Raw genomic sequence first — 24448 nt, 5'->3', positions numbered from 1 at the left:
TATGCTCTATCCAATTAAACATGGTAACCTTGGATCACACCAAATTGGACTATTTGATTTACTTGTAAGTCCCTAGTAGAGTGTACTATATGTGCCCAGGGCCTGTAGATTAAATGCTACTAGTGGGCCAGCAGCACTGTTTGTGCCACCCACTTTAGTAGCCCCTTTACCTTGTCTCAGGCCTGCAATTGCAAGTCCTGTGTGTGCAGTTTCACTGTCACTTCAACTTGCCATTTAAAAGTACTTGCCAAGCCTAAAACTCCCCCTTTTCTACATATAAGTCACCCCTAATGTGTGCCCTAGGTAACCCCTAGAGCAAGGTGCTGTGTGGGTAAAAAGCAGGACATGTACCTGTGTAGTTTACATGTCCTGGTAGTGTAAAACTCCTAAAATCGTTTTTACACTACTGTGAGGCCTGCTCCCTTCATAGGCTAACTTTGGGGCTGCCCTCATACATTATTGAAGTGGTAGCTGCTGATCTGAAAGGAGTAGGAAGGTCATATTTAGTATGACCAGAATGGTAATACAAAATCCTGCTGACTGGTGAAGTTGGATTTAATATTACTATTTTAGAAATGCCACTTTTAGAAAGTGAGCATTTCTCTGCACTTAAATCTTTCTGTGCCTTACAATCCACGTCTGACTGGGTTTAGTTGACAGCTCCTTGTGCATTCACTCAGACACACCCGAAACACAGGGTACTCAGCCTCACTTGCATACATCTGCATTTTGAATGGGTCTTCCTGGGCTGGGAGGGTGGAGGGCCTGCTCTCACACAAAGGACTGCCACACCCCCTACTGGGACCCTGGCAGACAGGATTGAACTGAAAAGGGACCTGGTGCACTTCTAAGCCACTCTTTGAAGTCTTCCCCACTTCAAAGGCACATTTGGGTATAAAACATGGCCTCTGCCCTACCACCTCAGACACTTCCTGGAGAAGAAACCAGAACCTGCACCCTGACAAGAAGAACTACCTGGCTGCCTAAAGGACTCACCTGACTGCTTTCTACAAAGGATTGCTGCCTTGCTGTTGCCCTGCTGTCTTGCTGCTCTCTTGCTGTGCTGCAGAAGTGCTCTCCAAGAGCTTGGATAGAGCTTTACTCCTGTTCCCTGAAGTCTCAGGACCAAAAAGACTTCTCTCTTGCAACTGGACTCCTTGTGCGGTGAAAAATTAGACGCATACCTTGTTCCGCTGTGAAAAATTAACTGCACGCCGAACCGGAAAGATGCCGCTCGACTTCGCGATGAAAAGATCGACGCGGCGCCTGTGGTGTCACCGGAACTTCGACGCACGGCCCGCCTGGACAACGCCGCCCGACTTCCAGAGGGGAAATCGACGCAGCGCATGCCGTGAGGGAGAAAATTCCACACACAGCCCACCGGAACGACGCGCAGCCGGACAACAAGCCCAGGATTACACGCACAGACCCTGGGGTGTCTGAAAACCCTGCGACACACAGAGGAGACCTGTCTGTGCACCGGAAATCGACGCAACGTCTTCCCCCGTGAAAAATAACAACGCAAGTCTGTGTGTGAAGGGGCGAAACCGAGGCACACTCCATTTTCCTACTCCTCTGCGGCTCTTTCCGGAGATTTTTCACTCCAAACCAGGTACTTTGTGCTTGAAAGAGACTTTGTTTGCTTTTTAAAGCCTTAAGACACTTTATATCACTTTCCAGTGATATCTTTACAATCTCTTATTGCATCTTTTATCGCTTTGACCTGCAAATATCCAGATAAATATTATATATTTTCCTAAACACTGTGTGGTGTATTTTTATGGTGCTATATTGTGTTATTGTATGATTTATTGCACAAATACTTTACACATTGCCTTCTAAGTTAAGCCTGACTGCTCAGTGCCAAGCTACCAGAGGATGGGCACAGGATAATTTGGATTGTGTGTGACTTACCCTGACTAGAGTGAGGTTCCTTGCTTGGACACGGGGTAACCTGATTGCCAACCAAAGACCCCATTTCTAATCAGGGCTGGACAGTGTCGAGTATACTGCAATCATGCAGCAATCATTGCTGCTCGCCCCCGTTGCAGCACCTGGTCTGTCCCTTCTGTGCCTACTCAGGTTTAGGCTCTGGAAATGTCACAATCCTGGGGCTTAGCCGTTCCAACATGTATCTCGACACAATCTCAATAACATACTCTTCTTGCCGCTTAGGTGTATATTTTCGGAAGAGCTAATTGAGATTTTCAGCTACAACTTCATTTGTGTTAAGTGTACACTTCAGTTTATATTTTTCAGCTCACACAGTGTGTCAGGTGAGGATGTATATAACAGTGTCATTATAAGGCTGAAGGCATAACTACCATTACTGCTTTTTTCTTCATAGCACTTCCTCCAAATTTTGAACTAAATCCTATGAAGAAAAGAATTTTAGCAGCGAAGGGAGGGCGTGTGATAATTGAGTGTAAACCGAAAGCTGCACCAAAACCGAAAATCTCATGGAGCAAAGGAACAGAGCTGCTTGCAAATAACAGTCGGTGAGTGACGATCAGAGGAAGCTACTGCCATTCTGGAAACAGCGTTTTTGCATATTTTATTTATTTTTTAGTAAGAGTGACTTGATTTGTACTGCGAAATAAGAACCTGCTTCTGAAATCACAACTGTCTGCTTCTGAGCAAACATTTTAATTGCATTTTCTTTCTCTTGTTTGTGTTCTTCATGAAATCACTTGTTCGTGCTTTTCGTTAAAGGTTCTACATGGAATATGCAAGTGAATGAAGACTCACTATTAACCAAAGGAGAGTGCTACTCAAATAATTATTGACAACTGGATGTAGGCATGGACGTCATTTAGAGGTCACCTGCGACCCCTGGCTTGCCCCTTGCAACCCCTGGCACTGCTTCTGCGTCCCCTGACCTCAGAGGCCGCGAAATCAGTGCCTGGAACACACCGCAGCTCGTATTCGTGGTTTTCTATTAATATTGTTTATTACCCAAATAGTGAATACTATTATCCACTGTTAGTGTATGAAAAAATCGAGTATAATTAGGTGGAATATGACCCTAGCTGGCAGGTAAATGTATGATGTATGTGTGCTTGCGGGTGAGTGCGTTAATTTGAGATAGTGTGTGTGTAAATGTTTGGATTCGTATGCATATGTGTGTGAGTCAAAGTAAAGGTGAAATGGTGTGTGATGTCACTTCCGCTACCCCTGGTCTTTTTGGTGAATTGACCCTGATGGATGTAAGCAGTGTGGCATTAGGCAAAGCCAACATCCCCCCCCACCATAGAGTAATAACTGCAAATATAGATGGACTGAATGCTTGCCATTTCTTACATCTCGAGTTAGAGCAATAACATACAGTAAATTTAATGGTAGCGTTTATTTAAGTTCCCTTTGTGGGTGGAGGGTAAGCAGAAGGTTTACTATTAGAAGAAAAGCAAGGAGTCAACCGATTGGGAAAGTTCAGTAAGGTGCAATTTTGGAAATATAGGGGCATGAAGTCAGGTGTAGAAGGATGTAATACATAATACAAATGTATTCGCTGAAGTATTTGTAAAGCAAAAAATAACTTACCTGGCTGTACAATAAACATAACTGTCTGTTATGGATGATGGAGCGGGAGGTGTGTACCAGGGCAGACTAGCAGCCAGTGGCAGGCACCAGGAAAAAGTGAAGACAACTGAATAAAAAACAGAAACAGGACAAAGAAAAGAAGGAGCTCTAATGTGCAGAAACAGAGAAAGGAAGCAATAATGGACAAACACACCGGATTACCACTAGGGTTGATCACAGATAAACTCAGAACTTTTATTGATAATATATTGACTAATACCACCTGCCTTCAGAACAAAGTAGAACACTGTTAATAAGTTGGGTTGCTCCTCTACAGAACTTTTGTGATGACCTTCATACTTACACTTTCTCTTTACTTTGCTGTGATATTCCTAAATTCATAGCCGAAATCATCAATCTTTCATTAGAGATTGACCAGATTCCTACAGAATTGCAGTTTGCCATTGTTACCTGTCTCCTGAAAAAATACACAAGTTGACCCTCCATACCACTTTCATTACAAGCCTATCTCGAACTTGCATCTTCAAGCCAAGATCTTGGGACAGGCAGTGAAATTAGAGTTCAAGCCTACATTAAAGACTGTGGGCCAGATGTAGGACGGTTCCCTTTTGCGAGTTGCAAATTGCGAGTCCCAGCGACTCGCAATTTGCAACTCGCAAAAGGGAATGCAGAAAGGTGTCTCAGACACCTTCTGCGACTCGCCATGGGGTCACAAAGACCCACCTCATAAATATTTATGAGGTGGGTCGCAGTTTGCGACCCCATAGCGAGTCTAGGCACTCACGGGGATGGTGGCCTGCTGGAGACAGCAGACCACCATGTCCGTGACTGCTTTTCAATAAAGCTGTTTTTTTTTTTCTCTTTGCACCCGTTTTCCTTAAAGGAAAACGAGCTGCAAATAGAAAAAATACCGAAACCTTTTTGTTTCGGTTTTTTTCAGAGTAGGCAGTGGTCCACAGGACCACTGCCTGCTCTGAAAAAATTATATTGTGAGCATTCACAAAGGGGAAGGGGTCCCATGGGGACCCCTTCCCGTTTGCGAATGAGTTACCATCCACTTCAAGTGGATGGTAACTGCGAGTTGATTTGCAACCGCTTTCGCGTTCACAAATCAACTCTACATCGTGGTGCGACTCGCAAATAGGAAGGGAACACCCCTTCCTATTTGCGAGTCGGAAACACATTTTGCGAGTCGGTACCGACTCGCAAAATGTGTTTCTGCATCGCGTGAGGCCTTTTGCGCCTCACAAACGGCGTTTTTTGCCATTTGCGAGGCGCAAAAGGCTACTTACATCTGGCCCTGTGTCACTGAAAGGAAGTAATTTCTACAGCCATCATAAATGGCTTACACATCATGGGAAACGCTAATGACATTGATGATTTAGCTCAGCTGGATTCTCCACAGCCTTCTGCATTGTCAGTCACTTTATCATACTTCAGAGACTGGTACAGTATTGCAACGGTATCACCACCCGATTATGGTTTGATGCATCTATTTCAGATAAATCTCAGGCTATTTAATGATTACTTTTATAGCTAAATAAATTGAGTTCATTTCCTTGGTGGGCTCCTCAATGACAACTTTATCCCCTTTGTTTTTCAACATCTATTTGCACCTCTTGATAGCACTTCGTACGGTGTTGAAGGTCATTATTATAACTATGTAGATGAGTCCCAAAATTAAGTTACAAATTAAATATAGTTGATAGTATAAAGTTACCCCTAGAAACTTTTCACATACAGGCAAAGCTTCCCATTTCTGGGGGTGCAGATCTCCCTTTGGTAAAGTACAAGGAAAATGTACAAGTTTACTAAACTTGAAAAAATAATACAATTATTTGCATGTTAAAAGTAATGTAAATTATTTGTTGTATTTATTTTATTTATTTATTTTGAATGTAGAGCAAAAAAACTACTGCAGTTATATTACCTTAATTTTGAATTACATATTTAGTTAATGAAAATTTATTAAATCAAAATAAAATGATCATTTTTATAATGTATATAAAAAAATTCCACTTGAAGGAAAATGTTGGTATTTAATAATTATTTGTTAAAAATCAAAAAGTTATATATAGAATTAATGTAGGTATATAAAAATATTAATTACATTTATTCTTAAATTACATTAAAAAATCTAAAGATGTTCCCATAGAATACTTTTTTTATTTATGTACTTTTTAACATTAAAATAACATTATATATCATTTTAATATATATTTTTAAAAAGTCAAAATAAATTAATGTATTTTAACGTTATTTCCTGGAAAGGCCTCTCTATCACCATTATTTTTTACAGGATGAGAGGTTGTTGCAGTACTAGTGGCTGGCCATATATGGCACTAGACTTACTCCTGGTCTTGGGTCCTTTATGACTGTAATAACTTTAGAAGTACAGTTGTGAATGCAATGGGCTTACACCTATGTGGGTGGGTGCTGGTCTCTCAAAACTCTTCCCTACCCCTTCTTTAACCTCTCCTTACTCCTTAACGTGGACAGTTACCATCCCAAAATTACTTACACCTACCAATCACAGTAATGGCACTATTCTTGCAAAGGCAAATACAAGTTTCAGTATTTTAAACCTGAGCTCAACCTCTGGGAATGCAGACTTACCTTAAAAAATATATGGTGCATTTAGAAGTACCAAAATGGTTGTAAAGTCAAAAACACAGCACAATATAAATCCTACGCCAATTTATAAAAATAGAGAATAATGTAATTACCAAAATGGCACCAAAACACAATAATGGGAATCTGGAGTTGTACATTTTTAAAGTTTTAAATAAAAAGTGCCAAAAAGCACAAAGTGCAAACCGAGGGTGCAACTGGTCGTGCAAGATCAGTACAAGTGTAAGGTTTAAGACTGACCAAGAAGACAAATATCTGATTGGTCCAAGTCAGAAAGTTGCCTTCACTTCGATAATTTCAAAGAAGACAGGTCCCTCAGTGGGACAAGGCTGCAGGCTGGTCCCGAAGATGGGCTTATCGTGATGTGTTGACAAAGGACGTGGTCTTAGTGAAGCCATAGACCAATGTGGAAAAGGCTCTGAGTAGGGAAAGTCTGGAGTTTGCTCCCAGTAAGCTGTCAGTGTCGATCAAATGCTGATTGGTGTCAGAATGGGTGAAGATTTCTACCTTCGAACTAAGATCCTTATTTGGAAGCTGAATTTCCTTAGAAGGGCAACGTTGCATGATGTAGTAGAAGAGGGATCAACGTCATCAGATGCCAGTGTGCGTTGTACCCGCTTAATCAGATTTTTTGGTGTGGAAAATGTAGCTGGGGTAAAGTCAGGCCCACTGGTGATGCACTCTCTGCAGATTGGCTAGCAGGTTGGTCCCAGTCCCATGACACTTCTCCAGGTAGAAGTTAGCAAAAAAACTACTTTTTTAGGGCTAGGCAAGAGGAGTACACTCCAACACCAACCAAAGGCTCAAGGATCTCAGGGATGGCACGTGAGGATCAGGACTCACTCCAGTGATAGCCACGAGCAGTGTCCAGGACAGGCCCAGTTGAAACTGGTCCACTAGGTTCCTGCCGGAAAGTGGGTATCTTTCTGCTTTTGTGTCCCTGTAGTTTAACAAGAGGTCAGCCAGTTGTTATATTGAGCCACTTCTTTGTCCTGGGTACCAGTGGAAACAGGTCCAACCCCTAGGGTTCTCTTTACAGGTCTTACCAGCAGCTGCAGTTCTTCATCTGTCTTCCACAATTCCAGTAGGGTTCTGAAGAAGGAATTCAGTGGTGTCACATTTATGCCTGGGTCTGACCGGTGGGTGACTCCTGGCCCCTCCCTAACCAGTAGGGAAAAAGTGCCTTTTGTAGAACATTTGTCACAAGTCCTGACAATCTTCAAGTGGAGAGCTTGAAACACAATGCAGAGGTCACTCCGCCAACTGGGAGCATTGTTGGAACCTGCGCAGAGTTTTAGTAATTCAGCTGTTCCCTAGATTGACTCAGAATTCTTACAACAGAGCTGAGTCTTGCGAGAAGATGCGGTTTTCTGATGCAGCAGGAAGAAGATTTGGAGAGCTCACACTGGCTTTGTGCTGTTTGTTCTTCATGTCTCATTAGTGTTGTGGCAAGAAAGCTGCAGGTTATGATCCGGCTAAAATGACTTAAGGTACTGGAAGAGACAATACAACTGACGCTGTGGTAAAATGCAACATTTTGGCCCTGATTTATACTTTTTGATGCTAAACTGCGCTAACACAGTTTAGCGTCAAAAAGTATACCACCGGCTAGCCCTGTCCCAATACCCAGCTGGGCATCGTATTTATGGGATGACATTAGCCGGTGGTAAGGCCCTGTTAGTGTAAAAATATGGCACTACAAAAAATCAAACAAAATACTCACCTCTACTTACAATTACCTACCTGGGATGGGGTCCCCCCATCCTTAGCTGTCTTCCTGGTGTGGGTGGGTAGGGGTGTCCCTGGGACAGGGAAGGCACCTGTGGGCTCTTTCCATGGTCTCTGATCATGGAAATAGACCCATAGGTCCCCCAAAGCCTGCCCATACCCAGGCTTTAAATAATGGCTCTAAGCAAGCTTAGTGACATTATTTACGGTGCCCATCCCCCGTGCATGATTTTAGCACCGGGGGATAAATATGGCGCAACGGCCATAACATTGTTTTCTGCACGGGAACGCCTACCTTGCATCTCATTGACGCAAGGTAGGTTTCCACGTCCAGAAAATGACGTTAACTTCATAACTTTGGCACTAGACGTGTCTAACGCCAAAGTATTAATATGGAGTTAGGTTTGCTGTGAATTAGCGTAAAAAAAAATTACAGTAATTCGTCGCAAACCGAGTATAAATATGCCCCTAAGAGTATTAAATGACTGCGGTTGCACATTTTTCAATTATACCCACCCTTGTGCGATATTATTGCGAGACACAGTCCTTGTGGTGTGATAAAAATAATTGCCATGCGCAAATGTCAGTAGCATAATCTCGACAGAATTTAGTATCAACTATCTAAATATTGACATGTATCTTAACCCTAAAACTCTTAGCACAGAGTTTACAACAGAAATTATAACCTTGTAATTTTAATAGTTGAAATTAAGCCCCTTTGAGATTACCACATATCCATTCACAGGGAATTAGATTTGTTCCATAAAACCCTATTACAACATTTCTTTATTGACATTTTCATGATACATGAAAAACAACTGTAATGAAATACAAAGGACTCCACAAAGTACTCCCCTGCAACAGAAATATTAACTGAATAAGATCGTATTCCATAATATTGACATGAATATGAACTATAATACTTCTAAGTCTTGGGATACAATAAGAAATGTAATCTCGTATTTTTTGTAGATGAAATGAAGTACTTTTTAGATCAGCACCGGTCCAAGTAAAGCAGAGAGGATGTGTGCCAGCACATGCCTTTATTGTTGAGATTATGACAGGAAGCCAATCATTTTACGGTCCAACCCGGCATTTTCTGTCATTTGTTACCAGTCTGTTCTGATCTTATCCTTAGGGTAGGACTCGAGTCCTTCTATCACGCTCTCTCGCACGGTTCTCTCCCAGTGGTATTGTCTTCTTCACTGATCTATCCTGAAAAAGGCCCTCTCCCCGTTCAGGTATTTCTCCGTGCCTCCAGTCCCACTCACAACTTCCTACAGACGTTTCGCAAACAGCCGGTGTCTCCCTAATACACACGTTCTAGAAATGTGCTGATTTTATTTTTGAGATATGCCGGTGTAAGGATGAGCTTCTTATCCACACCTTCGCAGCACAAACTACTCCGACACACCCTTGCACTGTTTTTGCAAAGCTGTAGTCTTTATTTTGTACTTGCGGTTTGAAAGCCATCAAATCTAATACACCATGCATTTTCCAGACTTTTAAGACATCTCGGAGCGTTTTTTTTTCCCCTTACATTGATTTCAACACTGTGTTCAGTGTAATACGCATGAATAGTACGACGCGGACATTCTGAATAAAGCCTTAATCAACGAAGCCTTTGCAGCAGTTTTGGCAATCGTTGATTGTCTAGTGTGTTGGTCTGAATGTAATGATGAAGTGGTCCAGCATCCTCGAAAGCAGGTGCTTCTGCAGTCTTGGCTGTCGCAGGGTTTCTCTCTGCAGCTGTGTGTACTACCCAGAGATTTGTAAATATTCCTATCTGTGAACACTAATGTCCAAATACTGTACGTGGTTATTGTAATATGTATAAACGCATGAATAATAATAACTGAAACGTTGCATTTCCCATATAGGACCATTTTATTCTTTCCCTCTTTTGCCATTTCATTTTTGCCTTTTTGGGGCAGATATATAATTTGCTCTTTTTCTTGTTTCTTTTTTTTATTTATATTTTCTTATCATCGTATTCAGCTATCGTTTCACTTCCCTTCTCCCTTTCTGTAATTCCTGTCCAATGCCTTGTGTTTGTTTTCTCTTCATGAAGAATCGACTTTTGTTTCGCATTCTTGCTTAGTTTTCTTAATACTGTATCTTACTTTCTGAATGCCATTTATGTTTCCTACGTAAAATGTTTTAAGGTAAATAACAATCTGATTAATTGAGCCCGACGTAAGTGATACGTATATTTAGTGAAACAGCACCCCCTAGTGCTGTAGAAAATGTTCACGGCTTTGTAGTCCTGCTCACAATGAATTCGCGACGCAATATATTTATCTGAAAGCAGTTTCTCTTTTGTTGTCCAATAAAAAAAATAGAAATCTAAAATATATACATAAACAATCTAAAAATAAGGGGAAGCTATACACGTTTATGTATGTATAATTTTCCAGACACTGATAGACTCACCTAAAATTCAGAAACACAAACGATTCTAGAAGAATATATGCGGAAGCTTTGATATCTTACTTTTGTGAAGATCTATAACACAGTCTGTTCATGTACGTTTACCATAGGCGCTCCTGAGCACATGCTTTAATGTACGTACCTAAAATTTAATCCAGTAAGAGTATGTTTCACCTTCATATATACGATTGAAATTAACGGCAGAAAGGATCACACACATTTTCCATTTAACACATTTAATTAATAAACTACAAGCGTTTTTGTAATGTCGAATTATAATCAACCTCTTCCAACCCTAGTGGTAAATATATGGTTATTTGTTCCATATACATTAGGAAGATTGGCCTCACCATCACACCTTCATAAACCTCTTCTTTTGGTATCTTATGTAAGAGGTACTACTTCCCATTCAAAGTCACTTGATCTGATGGTTTGTCACTACCATGTTTGTATAGTATGACTCGTGTTGTTGAAATTCAACACCTCAATCCCATGAAAAACTGTCTGGCTGAATGTTTCCAAAGGTAAACCTAAAACAATGCACGTGTTTTCAGAATTTCCATATGTTCCTATGTCCAGTTGGCCTTGGTCACCATCAAGCTGGAATATGGCATAACACCCTTTAGGCTGGGATCACCTAGCAGCTCACTAGAAGACTACAGACCATACAGAACTCAGCAGGCAGGTTCATTATCTAACTCCCTCACAGAACTGACATTTCACTACGTCTCAGGGAACTACACTCGCTTCCAATACACCTACAAGCTCAATTCGGATTCCTCACACACACATTCATGGTACTACACAACTCAGGCCCCATTACCTGAACAGTTGCATCTCCTTCCACCAACCACCCAGATACCTCTGCTCTGCATAACTCCTACATGGACCTGCCCCCCTCCCCGTATCAGAGCCTCCACCTCCCTTGTTGGATTCCATAAGAAGCTGAAGATCTGGCTTTCAGTTAGGCAATCTACCATAGGTAGGGCTGGGCACATACACCTGCTCAGCGTCACAATACCTTAGAAGATGATAGTGCGCTTTACAAATAACAGTTAAAATATGAGGGTAATATTTATCGTGCAAATTCAACAAATACAATACTACTTTTGTGGCATGTGGAGCTTGTGTGTACAAGAGCGCACAGCATACTGCCATAGAGCAAACTCCCCTACCTCACCATTAATGTTGATAACAGACCTTCAGTCTCTGACTGCGGGGAGCCTTGAAGTGCCGGCTGCTGTGACAGTGTGCACATATGTGGAAGGAACTCAGTTCATCAAGTGAGAGGGGGCAGGTGGTGTCTATTATGTAACTTTACACCCCATGAGCTGGGGTGGTCCCAAAATATCAAGGTCAGAAGGATCAACCTGCACATATATCAGCTTCATAATTGGTAGATATTTAAGCTTAAATATTGTGACTCATCAGTTATAGATGCTGCAGAGGGTCACCAGGCGCCTTCTTTAAGTCATGCCTTCTTCTGGAAACATTTATGGTGTCCCTGGTAGCATATGTGTCCTTGGGCTTAACTAGCATAGGGTAAACTCAGTTAAGGGATCCTGCCTCTGAAATCCATGAATGTTTCACCAGCACCTGCACATCTAGAAGAATATTGCTTAACGCTTCAACACTTTTAAGCACTGAGATATTTTTTTAGAAAGTTGAGCACTGAGTGTGCTTTTGCACTATGCTCTGGAAAAAAATATTGTTCTTTTGAAACTAGTTCTCTAAGATTGCAATAATTTTCACTGAGATGCAAAATTAGATCATAAGTGAACGAGCTTCCATGCGGCGCTGTAGCATTGTGTTGAGTTAGAGTACTCCACAGCAATTAATACTGTCTTTACCTCTCTGTTTACTCTCCATATTAGCATATCGATCTGGTACGATGGCAGTTTGGAAATTCTCAATATCACAAAACTTGATGAAGGCAGCTACACATGTTTTGCAGAAAATGATCGAGGGAAAGCTAACAGTACTGGAACCCTTTCTGTCACAGGTAAATCGTTTGTTTTCATTTTCTCCCGAATTAGATCAAAGAAACCCTTTGTCTTTCTTCTTAGTGTTATCATCATTTAGAAAAACGTCGTATTTGCTATTTAGGCAGCCCTCGTGGCATCCCCGTCAATCATGATTTTCCAAAAGTCATGACTGACGTGGTGAACAATTATGGTCATGTTTAAACATGCCAGATGGACGCCGACAGTTGTCCTGAAGTTTACTTGGAGTGGACTCAGTTACGACCACTTTTTCGAACACTGACATGTTTGTTCATTTATGTTTTTATTGCGTCAGCTGTTGTGTCTCAAATTCTTCATATTGTTCAGATATAACTATCCTAAAATTCATGCGTGCTCACCTCATACTCTGTTCCATTAGTTGTGTATGGCTTTGTGATGTGGTGGTCAGTTTCCAGCAGTTGTTAAGGAGCAGGGTCTTCAGCTGTGCGCAGCAGGAGTTTACTGTCTACGTCGGTTTAGGCACAGGGGCCCACCCCAGGCAACAGTGTGCACGACCAAAGACCATGCACATCACAGATTGGACAATAGGTACAGCATGAAAAAAACAAAGACATTTACTGAAAATAACAGTTAAAACTAAGTTAGGATTCTAGCTCAAATGTGGGCATCCACTAAAAGTGGACAGTTATGGTTATCAACGCACACAACACATGTCATAACGCATGCCGCCAGCCATGCTCAAAACATCAGTTTGCCAGTGGTACAGACACAAGGATTGGAGCTGGCCCTAATATAATTTTTGCTTTCTTAAGGACTCCCAGGCGATTCATAGTGCCGACCACCCAATAACATAGGTTTGAAATGAGTGTCCTCCTTGGCATCCTCTGAGTAACTATCACCCCTAGGGCTGTATATCATCCCTCACATCCAGAGCATAGCTATTGTTGCAGATCCACACCGTGGGTGGCACTCAATTTGTGGCCACCCAATATCACCAGAAATTCTCTTCTCCACCCTACAGCCTCAAGGACTACACAGCCACCAAATAAAGTAATACACTTCTCTGCAACATGGGGACGGCACCACTTCAGCAAAGGAAGGGTCAGTGTGGGCTCTGGATCAAGGTTAGCCCTCATGATAGAAAAGATGGCCGAGAGCAAGATAAGTTAAGAGTGGAAGTTGTGCCATAGTACTTCTTTATGCTCGCATCCTAAGTGTGAATCATATTTAGTTTGTTGCATCAGGACTGGTGAACTCAATATCAACAAACCCATAATTCACAGCTACTCCCAGCTCAGTACAATATTGGACTGAATGGTGGTGGCCATGTTGGAGGTAAAAATGGCTATCCAACTTAAACATTTTAGTCCCCAGGAACCTACACATTCTATCTGAGAATACAATGTATTACATCAAAACAAAGCAATTTATAACAATATTAATTTCTTTTAGGTGGCATGGCATGTTCCTGGCAACATAGACAGTAGGTGCATGTGGGCTGGCAGTAGATTAAAGGCAAAGCACATTTCTGCCTAACAAAGGGACAGAATATATGGTTGGACACCCAAATCCTAAATTTTTTGGCCTGCAATATCATCCCCAGATATTATATTCTCCACATGGTTTGTTATTAAAAGGCTTCGGATTTAGGTCAAAATATAAACGTATTCACTAACCTGCTTAATTGAAAAAATCTACCTGAATGAATCTTGCAATGTGAAACCTAGCCTCAGGACAAGGTAATGTCATAAAATTAAAACTTGATGGTGCTCGAAAACCCATTGTGTCATTTCCACATTATATAAACCACTAACCAGCTATGAGGACAGAAGCTTTGCAAAGCCAATGAGACAGGTGCTAAACATACACACAAGCACATAACCCCCATACACGTGCTACCATCCTCGTGGGGGCTATGGGCCCCATTATGGCCATGGCGGTCAGCAGCCCGCCAGGGTCACGGTCGAGGTCGAATTGCTGCCAAAGTGGCGTTCCGATCGCAACATTATGACTGTGGCGGAGCAGCCACGATCCGACTGCCAACACCGCCAAGGCTGCTGTCAGCCTGCAGCCTGGCGGTGCAGGCAGATGTAATCCGCCAGGGCGGCACTGCAAGCAGCGCTTCCCTGGGGATTACAAGTCCCCATCCGCCAGCTTGTCCATGCAGTTTACACTGCCATGAAAAGGCTGGCAGAATGGAGGATTTGGGAGGCCCCTAGGGGCCCCTGCACTGCCCATGCACTAGGCATGCACTAGGCATGGGCAGTGCAGGGGGCCCCATGCACAGCTCCGTCGCTCATTCCACTGCCCAAATAAAGGGCAGTGGAATGCACAACAGATGCTGCTGCACCTGCCGCACCACCACATTGCAGCCCGCTCCATTAGGAGCGGGCTGCAATGTTAAGGCCCTGTTCACCGCAGGGCTGGTGGGTGAAAACTCTATTTCCACCCACCGACCCTGCAGTGAACTCCTAATAGGGCCAGCGGGGTTCAGGCAGGCGGCCTGATGGTGGGAAGAGTTTGGCTTATAATAAGGGCATGCCTTGTGGGGACTAACCTTTCCCAATGTTTTAAAGATAAACTAATATTAGACAAATGTAAAAAAAAAAAAAAAAATGCAGGATCCTGCTTCAGATCTGTCTGCAAATATGTTGTTATTCAATCACAAGCACAGAACCCTCTTTGTGGGGACTTGAACACGTGTTACCATCCTTGCGGGGACTTACTCAATAATTATAATTGATGATTGAATACATTCATAAACAAATGGCTATATCCTTTTTTTCAGTGCTGCACCTACATTACATGATAGTTTAATCATACATGAATAGTTCATTGTGTCACACACACACACACTCCCACATATCACCACTGGGTTGTTACAGTTAGGCCATAGGAAATGCCTTTTTGTTTTGCTAATAATGTTGGTGTCATTTGATAAATATAGTCTAGTTTGTGCATGGAAAGTTTCAGGGTGATCAGTCAAGCAGGGGTCAAGGAAAAAGGGAGGGCCCAAAAAACAAAATCCCCATGAATTTTCCTTATACTTTTTTGAAGAGCGCTATCACAAAAACTGCTGAACAGAATTACACTAAATTTGTCAGGAAACTAGATCTTGGTCCAGAAAGTGTGCTTTTTGTGATTTGAAGATATTTGAGTTCGAGAGTGTGTGAGAGTCCTTTGAACCCAGTTTTAAAAAACAGAGCCTTCTGATTGGCCCATAGGGCTTTGGTACCCTTGGGCCATCTTGCTCCCTCTTTGATTGGCTACCTGCAAGATGAAGAAACATGTTGCAGGCAGCCATTACAGGACTCAACTATTTAGGTTACATTAACAAAATAATATAAGGGGTTAGGGTAGAGATACATTGCCCTCCTAGGCCCTGTGTGGTGGGGGATTGGACTGGAGGTGAGTCCCAGAGGCTACCCCACAGGTAGAGCCTCCCTAAGGCCAACATAAAAAAGCATTAAAAAGTCACAATCCTGCAGGATTCACGGGACTCCTGCAGGATCGTAAGAAGTATTAAAAAAATACTAAATGTCTGTCAGCATTTCAAATATATATATTATTATAGAAATGCCCCCTCCCCAAGCCTCGGTTGGTATCCCTGGGACCCACCCCGCTGCCAACTATATAAAAAATGGGAGGAGGTGTGCTGACCTCATCTCTAAGCCTTAAGGGGCGGGTTAATGATGAGTCCAGATCGGCTGTAATTGTAGTTTAATGATTTGGACCATGACAACTGAAACACAACCCTTAAGTTTGGATGTTAAAAAGAGGGTATCACCGGTAAAATATATTTTGGGTTCAAAAAGGGTAGATGTAGTTCCTCTCACAGGGCTATGAAATATGCCACCCATGCACACGCCAATTAAAACCATTTATCTTTTTCTACCATTTTACAGCTGCCACTAAGATAACTCTTGCACCATCTAATGTTGATGTCACCGTTGGTGAGAATGCAACCATGCAGTGCCACGCATCTCATGATCCTTCCTTGGACCTTACATTCATTTGGTCTCAAAATGGATATATAATTGATTTCGACAGAGACAGTCAACATTACGACAGAAATTTCAAGGTAAGGCCTCAATGCTTTCTTTTTTTTTCCTTACAAACACTACATTCCACAACAAGTAAATATGTATTTTTTATGTCATTGTGGTTTCTCTGTCAGACAATGAGACACTTAAAGTAATATGTTAATTTTTAGAGTTTATTGCAAACCTTAACTACCATAAACAATGTTTAAGCATATATAAAGTTGTCCTCGTGTAATACTGTGCTGCCAGGATAACATTGCCTTGCAAGCCCATTTGATATTTATCCAGATAAGAGTCACTTCAAGTGAAATTTAATATTATGTCCTATAAACAGCCATACTTCAGTCCTTGTATATGCCAAATTATTGCCAGAGGTGAGCAAAGTTGCATTATTGCCCAGCCTAATGGCGAATTGCACAAAGTTGAGAAACTTGGCCTTTGCCAAGAGGGCAAAGATTCACAACTTTTCTCAATTCACCTAGTCAAGGTTAAGTGCCCATTCCCACCTCTGATAATGATTGGTTCCTGGATGTCCCGTGGGGGGACATCATGGAAGATGCTGCCTGTAAGAAGGTGAAAGGGGGCAAAGAGCAGGAGAAGGGAGACAGCTGGCAAGCAATGCCAATACCCCCTTTGTCCTGGCTGCCCCTCATGGCAACAGGACATTTCCTCTGCAGTGGCGGATAGCTGAAGCTACTGATTCTGTTTATTTATTTTTTTACATTTCAAGAATTTCAAATTTCTTGAAGCTTGGAGTAAAGAAAAAAATGCTAGTCTGATGACTTCACGACTTCACACACCCCTAGTTATCAAGGAAAGCCCTGTTACCTCTTCCACTATTTACAAAGGGTTTTGTTATTATATGTTTTTCGATCAAATGGTGAGATACCAGTCTTCGCAATTCCACTTTGGAGAAGAAAAAGGAGTTCCAGATTAGATATGAAGTTATATTTTTTCCCTATCTACATCAGAACAAATAATATAGGACAAGAGCATGGGCGTTTTTGGGAAAGGTTGAGGTTGCGTGTGTAGGAAATCATCATGACTGTTTTTGTCTAAATACAAGGCCGTCGTTTTTAGCATAATTTAATGTAAAAACTTAAGCACACGCCAAGGGTCACAACCCCAAGACTTTCAAATATGCAGCAGAACATTAACTGTTATTAAATTGCAAATGCATGTGTGTTTGTGCAGATCATTTTCAGCCTTTTCGCCTTTGTTCATACCTTAATTGTGCCCTCAAGGCAATCTTTCTTATTTAACAGTTGTTTTCCGTGAGTTCTTAGAGGATTCTGGATCACCATGCAAGGTTTGTGTCCCCTAACAATGAAAAACATAGAAACGGTTTTTAAACAATGGTTGATTTTTTTCTGCTATGCAAATTGACCCATCTGTCAATGTATTAGGATTTAGAGATCAATATTGCTAAATTATTTTTGTTCTTTTTACCCTGTCCTGTTTTTGTAGGTTCTAGTTATTTGGCAGCAAGATAAAATGATAGACAGAGTGTTGAAACTTTTCAAACACTCACCCCCACTCACAGATCTGGGTATAATCCATTGTTATTTTGCTCGCAATGTCACCCCAATTTGGACCCAGTCATGTGCAAATCCGTCTTGACCCTGCTCCCCATGGGAACAGTCCAGCCCGAATTGCCAAGCCAAGATCACCCTGAAACAGAATCAAGCCTCCTGGGACCTGTTTTGGGGTATAACCCCTCATCAGACTCAGGGGTTGAGTGTTTAATAGTTTTAACACTCTGTCCATCTTTTTATTTCGTGACGCTGGTATGTGCTGGTATGTGCACCCAAAGTGGCTAGGGTGTGCTCATACATGGGTCCCTTGCTTGCTGCACCACTGGATTCAACTTAGCCTAGCTGATGAGGGAAGAAACCCCAAACCAGTCCCAGGATGCTTGTTTCTGGTCCAGGGAGGACCTGGCTTGCAGTTCTAGCTGGACTGTTTCAGTCATGGGTGCTGCAAGGAAGGGGTGGGGGGCGGGGAGCCAGCGCATGGAGCGGGGGCATTCAGTGAAGTAAAAAAAAGAAATAAATATACTTACCTGCCCCTCTGTGATCCACCGCTCCCACCAGCCGCCTCGTCTCTTGTGCTTCCCTCCCCAACCAATCACAAAGCTTCTCTCATTGCTGTTACACATCATGAAAGAAGTGTAGCGATTGGCCTGAGTGGGCAGAAATGCCACTCAAGGAGGGAGTGTGGCACTGTGCTTGGTATATTTTAAAGCCAGTTGGAGAGTTTCTAAGTGCGCATGTCAGTTTGTCTGACTTCAGACTGCAGGCCAAACTGACATACGCACTTAGAAGCGCTCCTACCACTCCTCCTCCTGCCCCGCCCTGCCCTATGAAGGCAGAAAAATGAAGGGATAATAAGATATTTTTATTATCCCTTTATGTTTGTTCTTTTTGTTTGATGGATGACGCTTCTCCAATATAGTGGAGGGGCCGCCCTGGTCTGTTCCTGAGGGGAGCAGAGTCAAGACTGATTTGCACATGGCTGGGTCCAAACTGGGCTGAAGTGGCAAGCAAAATAATGATGGATTTAACCTAGATCTGTGACTGAGGGTGAGTGTTTGAAAAGTTTTAACAGTCTGTCCATCATTTTATTTTTTGATGTTGCTAAGTTCTAGCGATTTGCCAGGCTCGCTGAATTTCTAATTTCCAAAGCACCATCGATTTGAGCATTGCAGACTGAATACATATTTTTGTAGTTTCTCAATTTGAGCATTTAATAACATTTCTTTTTTTCATCCTAACCTAACAAGCCTTCTGCCTCACAAAGCTTTTCATCCTTAGTTGGGCATGGTGAATGCCTATGCATGCGTCTGACTCATTAATCAAAGAGAAATGAAATGTGGATAAGATCAGGATCTTTTCCTAATCAACACTTGTGTAGGAGAGTCCTTATTTTGAGCGTAGATCTGTACCAGGAAAGAATGCAGTACTATTGTGCTTTCTCTGCCTATTGCAAGATGCATAAAGTGCTAGCCATTAGTGTGCTCAGTAGTTAGCTCTGCACCAGTGCAAAATCCATTATCCACTTTTAAATGTCGTCCTGCTAGTCCCAGAGTCCAAAGCTTCTATTAAAGTTCCCAGTAAATAAATACATTCCGCAATATGGAAATATTTTACACAGGGGGTGACAGGTCAACATGAAACACAAACCTGTTCATCTACTGCAAGGCATGGGGAAGCTTTGAGAGTGCAGTAGAAAGGTAAATGTGACATTTCAGAGAGGCGAAAACGAAAAAAAGGATCACAATTGCTAAATGATGGTAAGCTTGTCGTGAATACTGCGGCGAAGCCATTTTAGGCTACTTATATTTTATCATGTGCTTGCCTTCAGACTCTTTTATCTCTTTCTATTTGAAAGTGTGAAGTCTTAGGCATGTGCAGACGTGTTGGCATCCTGCCCTTTCTTTCTAGGCTGACATGTTTTCATTGTTTATTATGGTCACTGCCATGTTAATGTGGATGCTAACAGTGAAGTTTACATTTCTACATGTGAATCGATATGCCACATTTATTGCCACACTTTCTTTGTCCTGTTAGGAATTTAATGTTGCCAAACATACTATAAAAATGTGGATATTTTTGACCATTTATCTGAGAGTCTATCCATCCAGAGGTCGTGTCGGTTTGTTGCGACAAACCAGCCCCAGCCGGGGGTTGCTCTGGAGCTCTGAGAACATCGCAGAGAAGTGGCCTTCAGCCCAGCACCGCCTTACTGGCCAATGGGAGAATGGCTGTGATAGAGATTAGCTAAACAGCTATTTTGTACCAAGAGAGCATGTGCTGCACAATCCAAACTCAGTTTATAGGCTTGTTTATAGGCTTGATATTTTCTGCTTCTTCAACATTTTAGCATAGCACTTAGAAGTAGTGATAGGGTTTTAGGATGCTAGGATCTTGTTAACCATGGTAGGAATGTTCACATTTTGTTGCTGGCCATATCTTGCATTGCTGCATTTGTTTTTTTCATTCTGTGTGGTTACCATTCATATTTTATGCACTAACCTGTAGTTATGCCAATAGTCAACTTGGTTTTCAAGCTTTTATTTCATTTTGTAAAACAGCCCTGCACACCGTGTAACCTCCGCCCTCTGTCTTTCTCCAGTTCAAGTGTCCCCTTTCATTCTAAACCACAACATTCCAATTAAGAATTACACATTCCAAGTAAGAACTATACATTTAAAGATACCCTACACTCTAAAACATCCAAACCTTAATAACACCATCACTACACATCTTCCCTCTTAAATGTAAGTTTTTTAAATATCTATATTATACATTATTACATATTGTAATGGTAACGTAGTTTGCTACGCATGCTTATTCACACTAAATATACACTTTTTCACTCTATTAAATTTTTTAATGTACAAAATTGCTCAACTTCATTGGTGTTCTTATACACCTACTATATCTTCCCTTCCTATTTCCAGTATTCACTTCACCTTGATCACTCACCACCCTTGGTTCACTAATCTTAACTTCTCTTTCAGTGATCTTTTCTTCACATACATCCTCCATCCAATCATAATTTCTCTTCCTCTCTACATCGCCTTCACTCTTACATTTACATAACCGGCTTAAATGCCACACCTTACCATCACTCAAACGTGCTGAGTTGCAAAATAATTCACAAACTTTCAATGGTTCACTGAACCTACTTTCACCTTTACGTACTTTCCCATCTTTTTTTACTCTGACCCATGCACCTACTTCCACTGGCACCATTTTCACATTCTGTTTCCTATCATAACCCATTCTATATGTTTCTTTGTCCTCCAAGAATTTTTTTTTCACATTTTCCGGAGACCATTCTGAGACTCTCCTCTCCCGAATGCACACTCCTTACTAATGGGTTCTGTAGCTCTCATTATGACAAAAGGACTTTTTCCAGTACTGCTACTGGGAGTTATTTTGTATGCCCAAATCATCCAGTGTACTTCCTTTTCCCAATTCAATTCCACTACTAACAGCCAATTGAATTGTTCCTTTAATCACCCGATTAAATCGTTCCACCAACCATTGCCTTCAGGACGATAGACCGATGTCAACTTGTGAGTAATGCCATTCCTTTGTAAAAAAAAAATAATTGATTCTGCAATAAATTGAGGATCATTATCAGAAATCACACACTTCGGTAAACCTTCTTTCATAAATATTTTATCCAGAAACTGTATCACATCGTCACTTTGAACTTTATCTGTGACCTTCACTTCGAGCCATTTAGAAAAATGATCCATTACCACTATAATATATTTTCTACCACACAGATCAGTCTCAGTCGGTCCCATAATATCAACATCCACTTTTTCCCATGGCATATTTGGACAAGGTACTGGACATAATGGTGGGTTAAATGTCTTCCGCGTTTTATCAGCATTCTCACAATTGACACATTCTTTTACTCGGTTTTCAACATCACTATCCAATCCAGGCCACCAATACATATTCTTTACTCTCGCCTTGGTCTTGGCAATACCTAAATGTCCTTCATGACATGCTCTCATTATCTTTGCACGTAAAGCCTTCGGTGGCACACCTTACCAAACCTCATCAATATGCCTTGTTCCTCACTCAGCTCATTGCGAACTTCCCAATAACTACGTTCATACTGACTAAGATGTTTCTTGTTTGGCCACCTAGAACACAGATTTGTCAAAAATCTTTGAAATTCTATGTCTGTTCCCAAGGCCTTCTTCCATTCAAATTCATTGACTCCATCCTATCCATCGTCAAATAACAACACAACCTTCTCTTCCTCCTCTAATTCTTCATCACCTTCCTTCCTTAGGTCAGCAGGTAATGGCATGCTGCTTAAAAAATCAGCCACTCTATTCTTCACACCTGGTATGTATTGCACTTCATAATCAAAATCCAACAATCCCACAGACATTCTTGCTAATCTGGGTGACGCATTTTGTAACCCCTTGCTGGTAAGGACTTTAGTCAACGGCTATCTGTCCTCACAAACACTCCGAGTCCCCAAATACTGTCAGAAATGGACCAGACCCCAAGTACAAGCAAGCATCTTCTTTTCAATTACAGAATATTTTACTTCCGCCCTGTCAGCGAGACCGGATCCTCGGGGTTTGCGCCTGTTCCCAATATGTCCACCTCTTGGCAGCTCCAAACTCTACTAGCTATCATAGTACAGAGTTAAAGAGTGGCCAAGCGGGGGATGGGGTTTAGGTTGGGAACAGCGGGGAAGGAGACCTGCAGAAGCAAGAATTAAGAACACAATAGCAAGATCATTCATATTAATATTCATGAACTTTGTTTTAATTCTTTATGGTCTAATAACATGAGAGATCAAGAACTTTTCAATAACGTGACCTTTTTATAATCATATAATCTGAACATTGAACTCTCTCAAGTTAATCCTTAGAATAGCAATTACATCACAACAAGAGTCAATGAGTATATTCGTTACCAAATAATTAACTGCTATAGGATTCATGAATGATACTATAGAATAGGCAAAATGACTAAACTTGTTTTGTCTAGAAAGATCACACTCTGTTTGATCTAAGTTTCAAGATTCAATTGCCCAGAAATTATTGTGCACCTTATTACCAGACTGTGCATCAAGACTCAAGTACCTTGAATGATCATGCGCTGTGCCAATCTGAACTGCAAGGGTTAATTGCCAAGAATGAATCGCACACACTGTTGCCGATTCAACCATCAGGATTCCAAATGCCTTGAAATGATCACACACTCTGCCGATGTGGACTGCAAGGGTTAATTGCCTAGAATGAATCGCGCACACTGTTGCTGATTCAACCATCAAGATTCAAATGCCTAGAAATGATTGCGCACTCTGCCGATCTGAACTGCAAGGGTTAATTGCCAAGAATGAATCGCACACACTGTTGCCGATTCAACCATCAGGATTCCAAATGCCTTGAAATTATCGCACACTCTGCCGATCTGAACTGCAAGGGTTAATTGCCAAGAATGAATCGCATACACTGTTGCTGACTCAACCATCAAGATTCCAAATGCCTAGAAATGATCGCGCACTCTGCCAATCCGAACTGCAAGGGTTAATTACCAAGAATGAATTGCGTACACTGTTGCCGATTCAACCATCAAGATTCAAATGCCTAGAAATGATCGCGCACTCTGCCAATCCGAACTGCAAGGGTTAATTACCAAGAATGAATTGCGTACACTGTTGCCGATTCAACCATCAAGATTCAAATGCCTTGAAATGATCACACACTCTGCCGATCCGAACTGCAAGGGTTAATTACCAAGAATGAATCGCACACACTGCTGCCGATTCAACCATCAAGATTCAAATGTCTCGAAATGATCGCGCGCTCTGCCGATCTGAACTGCAAGGGTTAATTGCCAAGAATGAATCACACACACTGCTGCCGATTCAGCCATCAAGATTCCAAATGCCTGAAAATGATCGCGCACTCTATCGATCTGAACTGCAAGGGTTAATTGCCAAGAATGAATTGCGCACACTGTTGCCGATTCAACAATCAAGATTCAAATGCCTCGAAATGATTGCGCATTCTGCCGATCTGAACGGGGTTAAGTGCCAAGAGTAAATTGCACACACTGTAAATCACAAAGCCAAAACTCAAATGTTTCTAGAAAACGGAGTCGAGGCCTATCCCGAACTCTGCCCTGCTTGAAGATCAGCAAGATAATGAGGACAGGGCCAGGAAATGTCCAAATAGGCCTCTGGCACAGGAGCCCTGGAAAATGCTGCTGCTCTGCACCGGGACCTCTGGATAGTGAGTACGTGGAGCTGGGCTGGGTTCCTTAAATAGACCCAAGCCCCACCCACCTGCCACACCCAGCCAGGCTGCAGGAAAGGCTTGAAAATGAACAAGCTTGAAAACAAACAATACATTATAAACATTATTAATGACATTTCAAGATAAATACCTGCAATGCAAAAAGTTAATATGCAATATCATCACACAATGCATGATTTATTACATTGCATAAGGTTTGTCATTTTGCATTATGTTGCCCATAGAGTGCGCACTGTCCTGGTGTTGACACGCCCTGTTTAATGCTCTTGATGCAAAACCCACAATCCATTCCTCATTCTCATCAT

General features: G+C 41.8%; 1 protein-coding gene across 3 annotated transcripts in view; it reads left to right on the top strand.

The window, feature by feature from the left end:
* CNTN1 (contactin 1) overlaps positions 1–24448 on the top strand; it is an 895734-nt gene that overhangs the window by 647847 nt on the left and 223439 nt on the right. For all 3 annotated transcript variants that reach the window (XM_069228856.1, XM_069228858.1, XM_069228855.1), the window contains 3 exons: positions 2348–2498; positions 12204–12331; positions 16199–16374. In XM_069228856.1, the coding sequence (XP_069084957.1) occupies positions 2348–2498; positions 12204–12331; positions 16199–16374 (455 nt within the window). The remainder of the gene's footprint in view (positions 1–2347; positions 2499–12203; positions 12332–16198; positions 16375–24448) is intronic.

The sequence above is a fragment of the Pleurodeles waltl genome, chromosome 4_1 (genome assembly GCF_031143425.1).
Source record: "Pleurodeles waltl isolate 20211129_DDA chromosome 4_1, aPleWal1.hap1.20221129, whole genome shotgun sequence".
In the NCBI taxonomy this organism is placed as follows: domain Eukaryota; kingdom Metazoa; phylum Chordata; class Amphibia; order Caudata; family Salamandridae; genus Pleurodeles; species Pleurodeles waltl.
The sequence above is the reverse complement of the archived record's forward strand: the minus strand, read 5'-3'. Positions and strand labels throughout refer to the sequence as shown.